Here is a 12,959-nt window from a genome sequence, read left to right on the forward strand (position 1 = left end):
TCAGACCAAACATCCAGATTATTACACTCATCTCCCAACATCAGTAGATTCAAGCAACTTCAGAAAGAAAATATTTGAGGGAAAAATGACATCTGTACTGAATGTGCACAGAAGTTTTTCATTCTCACTATTTCCTCAAATATGCATTTATATCACATTATGGACAATGATTAGTCTAGAGATGATTCAAAGTGTGTGGAGGGTTATGTGGATTCTATACAAATGCCAAGTACACATAAAGGACTTGAGCATCCTTAGATACTGGTGTCTGTATCTACTGCAAACCACATGTTTGCATGAAAAACCCACAGAAAACCCATGAGCAGGACAAACAGTAAACCTTGAGAGTAGTCCTACAGCTGCATAAACTCTGCAAATCTATACTGGTTATGGATGCTGTCCCTGTGGCTCAGTGACATTGGCCTGAATTAATCATTCAATCTGATGACTCTTTCAATCATATTTTCCTATGAATGGGATTTCCTGTCTCTAAAAAGCCTGGGTGTCCTTTAATGGAAGTGTTTCTTTGCCAGAATAGAAGTTTTTTTTTTTTTTTTCCCAGCACAGGGTAGCATTGTGGCTGAAAGTCTTTCGATTTGGTTTTCAATTTAAATTTTAGAGAAACTACTCAGCTTTAAGAGAAACTGGAATGGCAGTGCTGATTTATGGTGCAAATGCTTTGTATCTATCTGCACTTCTGAACAAGCCAAATGTCACCATGCAAGAGAAAGGCTTACAGGAGACTAGCACTCCCACCACAACTGTCAGTCCTAAATGTGGCGATTTCTCCTTGCCTTTCTTATCTATTCTGACCAGCCCACTCCATCCTTCCTTCCTTCAATACTGAAGAAACAGCAGAGAAGTCTTTGCCCCGAGAAAGCATTGATTCTAGTGTTAGGATGGCGGCAGGGAGGTGGGGGAATCCAGTAAAGGTCAATCAGACAAACAAGCAAATCATTAAATAACAGTTTCAACAAAGGAATTGCAGAAAATAAAGGGACCCTGGTATCTACTGTGAGGGGCTGGGACCACATAGATAGGGAACATCAGGGAGAGTACAAGAACCTGTCTAGTCCGGGTCTGAGGGGTCTGAGGAGATGAGCATTCTAGAATGCAAAAATTTGTGTAAAAGGACTGGTAAATTCTGACCTATCCTCTTCAAACTTTGCATCCAGATTCAAGTCCCTTATTTTGTACATACAGACTCAGTTTTTCCTATGCATAATATAGGGTAGAGACTTCACCAAAGGGTAATAGTTGCAATGAATAACCTCTGGGAACTGTACCTACTCTATGACATTCTAAATTGTCAATCATTGACACCCTGGAGCAAGATTCTAACAGAAGCTTCTAGACTCATAGAAGATAGCCAGTTGGACAACAATGAAAAAATCGTTTGTAATGTTACCTAGACTGCCATTTATCTATGTAACATAGGTCTTGTTATCTAGGAAACTTACCATGGCCAGTGTATTCAAAAGAATCTGCTTCATCAGGGGTATCAAGTTCATCCACGTTGATGTCAATCTCATCTGGACTGTCTAGGTTATCATCAGAGAGAAGAGATCCTTCACTTTGGTCCAGAGAGAGGTTGATATTTGGGGCTGTGAGCTTGATTTTTCTAGGGTGACTGCCATTGAGATCCAGAGAATTGGGAGGTTCTAAAGAAGAAAATCATAGCAACATTAGTTCATACCCATGACTTTCTGGAATGGACCTGGGACCCAAGGGGGAAAAAAAACCTAATAAGGAATTTGGATCCTGTCCCCAATTTATCCCTATGTTCTTCCTTCCTTGTTTGGTTCTATAAGACAGGTACTTGCTGTATTGCCCAGACCGGCCTTTAACATGCAACCTCAACCCCCAGTGTTATGATCTGGGTGTGAACCATTTGGATGCTTTTTTCCTCTAAAGATTTTTTTTTTAGTTGAATGTATATGCCTGTGTATGCCGTACATATGCAGGTGCCAGAAGGGGACATCAGACTCCTTGGAACTGGAGTTAAGGGTGGTTAGGTCACCCAACATAGGTGCTGGACTTGTACTCCAGTTCTCTGAAAAGCTGTGGGCAATTTTATGGCGAAGCCATCTGTCTAGCCTCCCTCTCATAGAACCTTTTCCTGGGAAAAACATCCCTCAGTAATGGCTTTTATTCAGCATACTGCCCCTGGCCTTATAGAAACAGAACTCAGGAGATATTGATATATGGATAGAAAGCTTTGCTTGTTTCGTTGTTTAGATTTCAGAAGTTGCTGTGCTATATTATGCTGAATTTTATGGAGTATATTGAGTAAGAAACAATAGTTAGGCACATATATTTTCTTATGGTTCTTGTACACATTATTCCTATCCAATGGAAGTTAAGAACTTTCTATTAAATTCATAGAAAGTTCCAAAACCCCTATTTTTAGGTTCTGACAGCTCTGAAAAATAATTATTCAGTGGCCTTCCCTGTCTTTCCCGTCCTTCTTTCTTTTTTTTTCTTTTCCTATTTCTTGTAAAACCTTAAGTACATTAGTTAGATTATTTGAATTTGATAAGGAAATCACTGTGTAAGCCAGTATCGCCTAATACTACTGTTTATAACTGTCATGATGACCTAGGCTAAGGCTGAGGATGCGGTTTGCAGTTCGTCTCTGTCCATGAGCCTTTTAGTGGATTGAAACAAAGCTGGGCAAGTTCTTTCGTACAAGCTTATCCGAACCAAACAGGGATATCCATTGAAAGCTAAGAAGAAATATTTGCTATTTATCTCTGGTTCCAACCATCTGGCTCCTAAATTTCTTCACGTTTCCCCAGCATCTCTTTTTATGTGCAAGCCCTATTTGGATTATACTGAATTTACAGCCCGAATCCGAAGCATCTCTGTTGAGTTCTTTCACACTGGGCTCAGCAGTAGACAGACAGTGTGTGAGTGGATGCCTCAGTTCCACCCTCACCACCACACAAAGTGCAACAAAACATTCTGAAAACTCTTGAGCAACTTGTAATGGGATTACACATTAGTGGGCTGTATTAATGGAACTGTAAGCCAAAAGAAACTCTTTCCTGAGTGCGGTCATCCTGTTTTATCATGGCAGGAACAAGAACAACAAAAACCAATACAGAAGTTGGCTCTGGGAGTGAGGCCTTCCTATTGTTCCAGGCACAAGAAGAAAGCCTCTTCTTAACAGCTCTAATCTCCTCTTTAGTAGACTCCTCCCACATAATCTTAAAAGAAATGTTGTTTTTTTCTTTCTGCCCCACCTTTTTTTTTTCACTGTATATCTGCCTAAGAAAAGTAGCAATGTCACAGACTCAATGTTATGTTTTTAAAATCTTTCTTCCATCAAAGAAATTATTAGTCTATTACTTCTTAATTCATCCTCATGCAAATTCCTAGAACATGGACAGAAGTCAGCTGGATTCTTCTCCAAAACTGCACAAATGGCATCTAGCCCAGTTGCTAATAAGGTCCTCTTTCCCCCTCTGAAACCCCATGAGCCAGACTTCCACTCTCCTCATTAGTCTCAACACTGCTGCCTTTCAGGCTCCTAGTCGAAAGTGTTACTTAAGTTCTGCTTAAGACATTCAATGGCCTTTTCCAACTTCCTAAGTCTTCCAGAATCTGGTGCCAAGGAGACTACCACCATGGAGGTAGATTCTTCTAGAAAGTAATCAGCTCTCTGAATCTGTAGTCCAGGGGGACCTAGAAATAAATAAGAGTCTCCTACATGGTACTGGTTTTGAAGGCAGAAAGGGGTTCATGAAGAGTGTCTGAGGTTTAGCACTGTATAGCAGGGTCAGAGCCCCCTAAAACAGAACAGGAAAAACCACTGGTGAAGTTGGAGCCTCAGCTGCAATAAGAAAACAGAATATTGCAGATGCCTGGACTGTGGGATATCCACTAAGGACAGTGGTGGGTGTAGAGTGGAGCAGGAGCTACAAGACAAGCTATGTGAGTTACTGATGGCAAAGTCAGAGATGTGAGACTGCCCAAGCCCTTTGGAGCCCAGAAGATCATGAATGAGTGAGTTCCAGATGTTGGACACTGACCCTTTTAAGTTGTTGGGTTTTCGTTTTGATTTGATTATTACTATATTTTGGTCCTTCCCTCTTAGAATTAGAATAGATAGAACTTTTAAAAAGGGAGGTGGAACCCACAGTTAAAAGACTTTGGATATAAGAAAGACATTGGATTTTTAAAGTGTTGAAAATGTTAATGACTGAACTTTTAAAGCTGTACTATATTTTATATCAAGGTATTAATTAATGTGAGATCTTGGGATAAACCAGAAAGGAGAGAGGAGTGGTTTAAGGTGATGTATTTGAGCATCATGTTAACAAGGAAGAGAATTTCTTAGTTTCACCTATCAATTTGATGCAGTCTGTTATCTGAGGGAGTCTTAATTGTGAGATTATCTGAATCAAACTTGTGGGTATGCCTATGAGACATTTTCTTGATTGCTAATTGATGTAGGAGGGCCCAGCCCACTGTGGGATGTAGCTAGGCAGGGATTCTTAAGCTATATAAAAAAAGCTATTTGAACAGAGGCCTAGGCATCAATCAGTAAGCAGCATCTCTCCATGGTGTCTCCTTCAGTTCAGTCCCTGCCCTGACTTTCCTTAATGACGGGTTACATGTGACCTGAAAGTGTAAGCCAAACAAACCCTTTCCTTCTTGAGCTGTTTTTGCTCATGGTTTTTATCCCAGCAATAGTAAACAAACTAGGATGGTTCCCTATGGGGAGCTGCTATCCTAAGAAGCTGCTGAGCAACCAGCATTCCAGAAATGCAGTATCTCTTATGTCTAAGCCCTGGGTCCTCATCTTGATAGGCTAAAATTCCCCATGATGGTTTGAAACCAGACTGTACTCTTTGAAGATCTTTGGGTACTTCAGAATGAGTTTTCTGTACACTCAATTAGTACAAAGTTATAAAAACAAGCAATTTAAACAAGAAGTATACTCTCTTGAGTGTCCTCTTTTCTTGCTGCTGATTCTTCTCTGAGCTTTTTTTTTAGGATATGGAATTTGAGCATCCTTGAAAACCTGACTGAAGAGGTTGAGGGATGTAGTTCAGTGCCTCACATATCCAAGGAGCAGACTGCTATGTGGAGAGATTTTGGAGTCGCTTGGCAAGAGGCTAACCTTGGGCCAGGACAAGGAAGTAGAGCTACCACAGGCAGGAATTTGACACTGGGCTAGAACAGGAAAGTAAGTTTAGGCAGGAATCTGATTTTAGGCTAGAACAAAGAAGTAGGCTTCAGGGAATAATTTTATTTTGGGCTAGGACAGGGAAGGAAGCTCAGAGAGGAATCTGATTTTAGGCTAGAACAAAGAAGTAGGATTCAAGCAAGAGTATGACTTAGGCCTAGGACAGGGAAGTAGGCTTAGATAATCCTGCTCATCCTTACAAGCCTTTAGAAACAGTGATTGCAGGACTTTGCTTATAACCTTCCTTGTCCCCCGACTATTTGTGTTCATTGTCTTGCTGATCCCTTAACCTAGAACCTTATTATTACTTGCATGTAATTAAATGGTATAAAAGGAGACTGGAAGAATTAAACCCACCTTCCAGCCTCAGAACTGTCTGGGGGCCATGCTGCAGTTCCTGGCAGTTACTAGATTCCACTTCAAAAAGCTCAGTGGGTCAAGAAATGCAATTTCTGGCCCTCATTTTCCCCTCAAATGAATGATGGGGCCTTCTCTAGATGCAGGAGACATGTTTGATCCTCCTGCGGCCTGAGCCCTACTAGCTTTGCACTCTTAAAAGACAGATGAATTGATTCAGGATTGCAATGGTATAGTCACTTACTTAATGATTGTCCCTTTTTCGGATCTCGTAATTGCCACAGAGAGGCATTAGCTAACTTCATGAAACAAGCCTTAAATGGTGGACAATTGTAAAATGTAAATATGTCAGTAAACACTAAAATGTCCTTAATGAAGAAAGAAGACTTACAAAACCAATTGGCACTAAGTGTTAGCTCTGTTCCTCAAGGAGGCACTGTAATTAAAACAGATTGCTTTCTGTATACACTCGAAAAATCATTTTGCCCACTGTTCCTGCTAGCTTTTATGTCATCCTGAGACAGACCAGAATCATCAAGAAAATGCCTCCACCAGATTGGCTTTTACACAAACCCAGGGGACATCTTCTTAACTAGTAATTGATGTGGGAGAGCCCAGCCCATTGTGAGTGATGTCACCCCTGGGTAACTGGTACTAGATGTGTACAAAAGCAAGACAAGCTGAGCAAAGACAGTAAATAGCACTCCTCCATGGCCTCTGTTTCAGTTTCTGCCTTGGGTTTCTGTCATAGACTCCTTTGTTGATAGTCGGTGATGAAGCCTGAATGAACCCATTTTTCCCAAAGATGATTTGGTCATGGTATTGCTGCTTTGGTTTTGTGTTTTGTTTGTTTGTTTGGTTTGGTTTGGATTTTAGAGACAGGGTCTGTCTATATGGTCCTGGAACTTACTATGTAGACCAGGTTGGCCTCTAACTTACAGAGATCTGTGTGTTTCTGTCTCACTGGCACTGGGATAAAAGGCATGTGCCACCATTTCCAGGTAGCCATGGTGTTTTATCATAAAAATAGAAGTCCTAATTAAGATTTATATTTAGTCAATTATACGGGGAAAATGAAGCTATCTGAAATTGATAACTGAACTTAGTCCAGGAGAACTGTTAATGGGATGTTTGGATCTAGTTCCACCTGGCTAGAATCCAGTTCTATTATTACTAGCATTTTTAATAGAGGTTAATACCATATATAACTCATTTCATAGTTACTTCATCTTCCAGAATCATAATCCCATGTTGACTATAACAGTCTTAACTGAGAAACACTGATGAACATTTTCAAGTTATTGTCTCTGCCCTGGTACCTGACTACAACCTTCTTACTTACTGTGGTCCTGTGATCTATCTGGAGTTAAACTTTCCCTCCTCTACAGGACAGGACTCCCTGGGAATGAGCTATTCCAGTTACAATGGACTAAATGAATATAAAATTGATAAATAGTGTATGCTTTAATAATGGGCGTCTTAGTATTAGGGTGACTTCACTGAACCAAATACCTTTCTTTTCCTGTAACTTAAATTTCCTTTTCTTTCTAGCCTCCCCCTTAAGCTCTCCACTTTATTTGGCATTTGAACCTTTGGGAGACCCCAGAACTGCAATTCTCAAGGCCACACTTCCAGTTTCAAAGTTTAAGTTGATAAACACCCATCCTGTGCATCTTACGATCTGCACAGATATCTGTGGCCTAATTCACTCTCTGTATTAAATCAGTAGGAAACAGTGATGTGTTTCCATGCATTTCATAAGCTGTTCCAGTGAATTAGGCCTGGGGATGGAGGGGTCTGTGGACACTCCAGTCTGTAACCAGTTGGTCAGAGCACACAGGTCTAGCCTGAGACTGCAGTTGGTGGCTAAGTAGGAACTGTCTTGTGGGAGTCTTGAGCCTTTAACCTGTGGGAAGTGGGACCATCTAGGGAGATGTGTCAGCACGGAAACAAACCATAGGATATTCATCTGGCATCTGTATAAAATCTCTGACAAATTTGGTGACAGGAGTGTTTGTTCTGTGTGACAGTATGGTAGGAGAATGTTTCCTAGTTTCACCCAAAGCCAGAGTGATGGGCTTCCCTGGCACAAAGCATTTAGAAGGCATCTGGTATGCCCCACAACTCTGTTCTTGTCCTAAAGGATGTTGCTGTTCCTTTGTTATAGAATCACAGTGCTGTGTTTCAGTCTCTCGCACTGCACACAATGGAATGTCTTAATATACCACTTGAGAAGGTGTTCCTTCTTGTTCCCCTTGAAATGTTTGAAAAGCCCTCTGTATGTGACAGAGATTCTCAGAGCAGTTGCACTCCAAAGAAGTTTTGTGCTGATTACTCTACGTAGGGCTAGAATTCCTCTAGTGTTATTGAAGAATAAAATTTTAAATTTCTATTTTTAAATTTATTTAAATAACTATATGTAGTTGGCTGCTACTAACTATAGCCTTAATGATTCTTATTATTTGAAGTTAACTGTGACTTTTGAAGAGTTATAGAGACATACATTGGTTGTTATTGGCTGTAGGACATTACTTAAAAAGCCTTTGTCTCTTAAGTATTGAAAGGTGCTGAACTTCAAACTCAGTTCCAATCCCCTTTAAAAAGGTCACATGACTCTGATTTTAAAGACTACTTTAAATACTACAACAGTAAACAAACCACATTATGTTCTTTCTTATTTCCTTAGGCTAAGCTATGCTCAGAATTTTGGCCTTGGTGCAGTACAAGGGAGAAACTTTACTATAAAGTAAGAGCCATGTAGGTTATAACTGAGAGTTTATAACTCCTTTTTGTTTATAATTCCTTTTTTCCTTGAGTTTAGGCCCTTATAAAGTAAGGTGATTTTTTGGTGTTTGTGTGTGTGTGTGTGTGTGTGTGTGTGTGTATGTGATACTGAGTTTCAAACTGGGCCCTGTGTATGCCAGATAAATAGTATACCTCTGAGATGCACTTTCAGCTCTAGTTTGGCTTTTTACAGTTAGGACACAGCATTCTTGTTAAACTATTTTTCATCTTAATCACCCATATAATTATGTATCAGTTACTGAATCTAGACATAGTTTGAATTTCGTATTGTAATATTTAATAGCCAATTATAGGAACTAAGGCAGATAAGGAAAGGCCCAGGAGATCACTTGCTATGGTTTATAACTGTGTACATAGACGCTTAAGTCAACTCTGGAATTAACCAACCTGGGCCTGACACCTTTCTCTCACACATTTTTCATTCTCCTCACTTTTGTTGCTGACATGACAAGCTGAATGCATGGAAAGTGGCCCTCTCACTGAATAACAATGTCTCCACCACGAAGAAGGCTGTGAATATATGAGCAGATGTTTCTCTTACCGGGCCTCATATCTGTGGCATTGGGACTCAGCTCTTCCTCCTCGAAGGGGATATCCATTCCTTCATCCTCTGATGGGGGTCTGAGAAAAAGCAAGAGGAAGAACATTAAACAGGCACCCACACATACACACACATGCATACATAAACACACATGAATACACACACTCACACACACATGCACACTCCAACGTATATTTGTTTTATTGTTTTTAAAATGAATAAACAGAGAATAGAGGACAAACATTTCAACTGACTTGAATAAGGCAAGTATGTGAGCAGAGTCCATTGTTAAGTGGCCTCCAATACAGTCACTGTGAATGAAAACCACAAATGTCAGTTTCACTGACACCCTGAACAGCAGTTTGGCTGTGTACAACAGCCACTTCTCTGAGCTCTCACAAGCAAACACAAATCCAGTAAGACTTCAGAAAAGGAGAGTATAAAGAACTAATTCATTGCATGGGACATTAAACATATTTTTTAACATGAAATGCAACCATTGTGCAGAATAGACAGATCTGACTACTGACCCCATTCTCCTCCTATAAACATGGCCTAATACCTCAGTCTCATGGGCCATGGGCATAATACTCCACAGGCCCCACTTTTTAAGTTTATATATTAGGAATATATGACCTACCTTGGTCAGTTGTTGAAAGGCCTCACATCCCTGAGAAGTCAGGGACTGACATGCTTTCCCTCCCTGCTGTTGAATAGTTAAAGGTTCTCTGTCACTATCTGTTAGTGAAGATGATTCCCTGCTCAGAACTGAGCTCAGTTCCCGTGTTACCTACCTTCCTCCTCAAAACAAAGGCCAAGGAAACTGGGAAAACGGGGAACTTGACAAATGTGTATGTTCTTCTAGGTATCTGGTGTTGTAGACCCTGGATTTTCTTCCTTTATTGTTATTCTTTGGGCTTTGTTCAGTAAATGCTCACCTATTATAGTCTTATAGCTTTCTTGTTGGCTTCCATGACATTTTAGTTCTTTATGGTAAATTTCCAGATATATTCATGATTCCAAGTTGGTATATGTCACCTTATTTTACCTCTAAATTTATATCTTTACTTATCCCTTATTAATGAGCCTTTTCTCCAGGCCAGTCTGGGTGTAAAAATGACTTCTGAAGGAGTCAGGCTAAGTTCACTGGTATTTGACAAAGCACTGGGGTGACAAAAAGGATTCTCAGCCTCTGGAAATAAGGAGCCTGGCTCTGTTTATTGGACAAATATGCATTGATGGTCTGCTATGTTCTGAGAATATAGTGGACCAGAACCCTTAACCTCTTCCTGTGGAGTCAGAAGGATGGAGTTGAACATATGCACAGTGCTCCACTATGTCTTCCCCAGTGTCTGCACAGATCCTTCTAACACACAGCACTAGGAAGTTTTAAACATATCCAAAGGCCCAAACGCTAAAGGTTTGGCTTCCAGGCTGCAGCACTACTAGAAAGTGTAGAATCTTTAGGAGGACAAGCCTAGTACAAGGAAGGTATGTCATTAGGAGTGACACCGAAGAGACTATCGGGCCACCGCCTCAAGTCTCTTTCCCGCCTGCCGTAGCTGCGTTCTGTATTTCACTGCTGCTGTGCTCTTCTGCCTCACCACAGGCTCAGACGCAGCATGGCCACGCAATAACACACTGAAACTGATAGAACCACGAGTCAATATAATTCCTTCCTCTTTTTAAGCCTATCACTCAACTGTCTTGTCAGCAACGGGAAGCTGACTAACAGGGTGTGTCTCTTTACAACATCTGTGGCTTTGACTCTACATGTTCCCTAAAACGGATCCAGCACCAGAGCTGAGGGACAGTGAGCAAAGCTGGAGATGGTTTTTGGTAGTACAGTGGCTGTCTGGTAAGTGCGAGGCCCTGCATTCAATCTCTAGTCACACGTGCCCTCGTGCAGGCCAGGGCAGGGCACTCAGTGTCATCTATTGGTCTCTTCCCTCTGAGACGGAGCTTCTCATTGAACCTGGAGCTCATGCTTTTCAATGAGTTTGGCAGCTATCAATCCTTCTGTCTTTACCTCAGGGGTGTGAGTGATAGCCCAGCTTTTCATGTGGGTTCTGAAATGCAAACTCCAGTTCACCTCCTTAACCAGCAAGCCCTCTGCATGGCTTCAAGGCCCTGGTTTTGAAACTCCTAGGATTCAGAGGCATAGATTCCTGATTTCTCACGATAGTATAGTTTGTCATATAACACATACTCATCCACACAAACACACACACACACACACACACACACACACACACACACACACACACACACACTGTTGTCTCAGGTCACCTGTATGATTCTCCTTAACGTTAAGTCTTGATACCTGTAGAAAAAGGCTGCTAAGAGCAGTTACAGTCAAAACTGAGATCAAGTTGTGTGTGGTGGCACATGACTGCTATCTCAGCACTTGGGTGGTAGAGACAAGAGGACCAGTGCCAGCTTTAGCTACATAAGGGGTCTGGAACCAGGGTGGGTATATGAGACTCTTTCTCAAGAACTAAAAACGTAAAAACAAAGCAACTAAATTCAATCACTTCCTGTATGCTACAAAGCATATTATTTCATCTTTTCGTTCTGTTTCCTCACCAATAAGAAGAGAATGTGCCAATTCTTCAATATTCATGGTGACAGAAACTACCAAACCTATTATCTATGTAGTGAAGTTTGCTCTCCATTCTAAGTGTTTTCTTTATGTGAAGCTTCACGGGAATAGCAATAAAATCTCTTATTCGCTGTTATATCTGCAGTACCCAGGTGAGAAAATACCCAATAAATGTTACACAGAAGACCCTGAACGCATACACATAATTTCTCCAGCCTTCTGTCCAAGAGTCAATCTTAAAAATCAATGAATAAAAAACCTCCTGATTCCTCCTGACCATCACACTGAGCTCCCAGTAGATGTCAGAATACCCACTTGACAGTGCACATGAAAATGCAGGTCCCTGACTCAAAAGAGTTATGGGAGGGACTTAAATGGGACAGAGTATCAACTTAAATTCTGTGGGGTATATGAGTTCTGTGAGTCACCAGCAATTTGATGAAGTAACTGTAGAAGTTCTGGATATGAGGTCCGGGTTCTGAGTTGTGGTTCCCTTAACCATTGACGGGCTGATTGACCGAGAAAATGGGCTTCCAGTTTTAAGGGTTTTAAAGAGAGATAATAAATATTCAACATCCCAGGCTATGGAGAATAAACCCAGCACAAACAAGTCCTCACATAAAGGATAAAGCACAATACACAGCAAACCTCCTGCCAAGGATGACGCATTGTCTGAGTTTCAAGTATCCCTACGTTTAAGAAATAACATCAGAAGCAGTGCGTTAACTGAATATGGGTTGTACATGTTTAAACAAAGCATAGCTAAGATTTTTATGAATTGGGTATGAACCCAGGTAAAAGGTAATTTCAAAGCTGCACAAACCTGCAGAGATGAGCATGTCTACCAGCTCACTGGTGTTACGGAACTGAGCCTCAGCCCTTCAGCATGAAGTGGAGACCCTGTAAAGAATGTGCTGGAATGCCATGCAGGCAGGCACTGGGGGAAGGAAAAGCTGAACGACACACTGAGGAGGTGCGTGGAGGCAAAACTTAGACAAGCTCGAGGGTATTCAGAAGCTATAAAGGAAATCTAAACCGTAAGAGCCTACGCAAGCCTAGGAGAGATCCAGGAACACTCTTGGGAGCACAGACAGTAGAAAAGGCGTGTTACTTGGCAGAAGATCTGGCTCCATGTCTCCACCTAGAGGATGCCTCAAGACCGTTCTGTGGTTTCTTCACTGGATGGAATAATGCTGCCATGTGGCCCTGACTTCTAGTCTTCTGAGTGAATTTTCCTGACACTGGGTGTTAAGTGACCCCATAACTTACTGTAGCTAATGGAAAGACTTGGAACAGGTGCGTGCACTGTCGCTTTCCTCCTGCCTGGATGGTTGTGAGGGTGCTGCCCAGCTAGATTCTGGTTCCTATGACGAGCTAAAGCCAGTAGGGTACGTGCACAAGCAATGGTTTCTGTTCTGTTTTGCTTTGAGACTGTGCCCTCACCTGACCATTCAGACTAC

The 12,959-nt window shown here is 41.3% G+C and overlaps 1 protein-coding gene across 1 annotated transcript in view; it reads right to left on the reverse strand.

Moving 5' to 3' along the window:
- Positions 1-12,959, reverse strand: part of PRUNE2 (prune homolog 2 with BCH domain) — a gene marked incomplete at both ends in the record, with an annotated part of 232,247 nt that overhangs the window by 32,117 nt on the left and 187,171 nt on the right. The window contains 2 exons of the mRNA XM_080911149.1: positions 1,461-1,661; positions 8,898-8,977. Coding sequence (XP_080767275.1) covers positions 1,461-1,661; positions 8,898-8,977 — 281 coding nt within the window. The remainder of the gene's footprint in view (positions 1-1,460; positions 1,662-8,897; positions 8,978-12,959) is intronic.

Source organism: Micromys minutus, assembly GCF_963924665.1.
Source record: "Micromys minutus genome assembly, chromosome: 2".
Classification (NCBI taxonomy): Eukaryota; Metazoa; Chordata; class Mammalia; order Rodentia; family Muridae; genus Micromys; species Micromys minutus.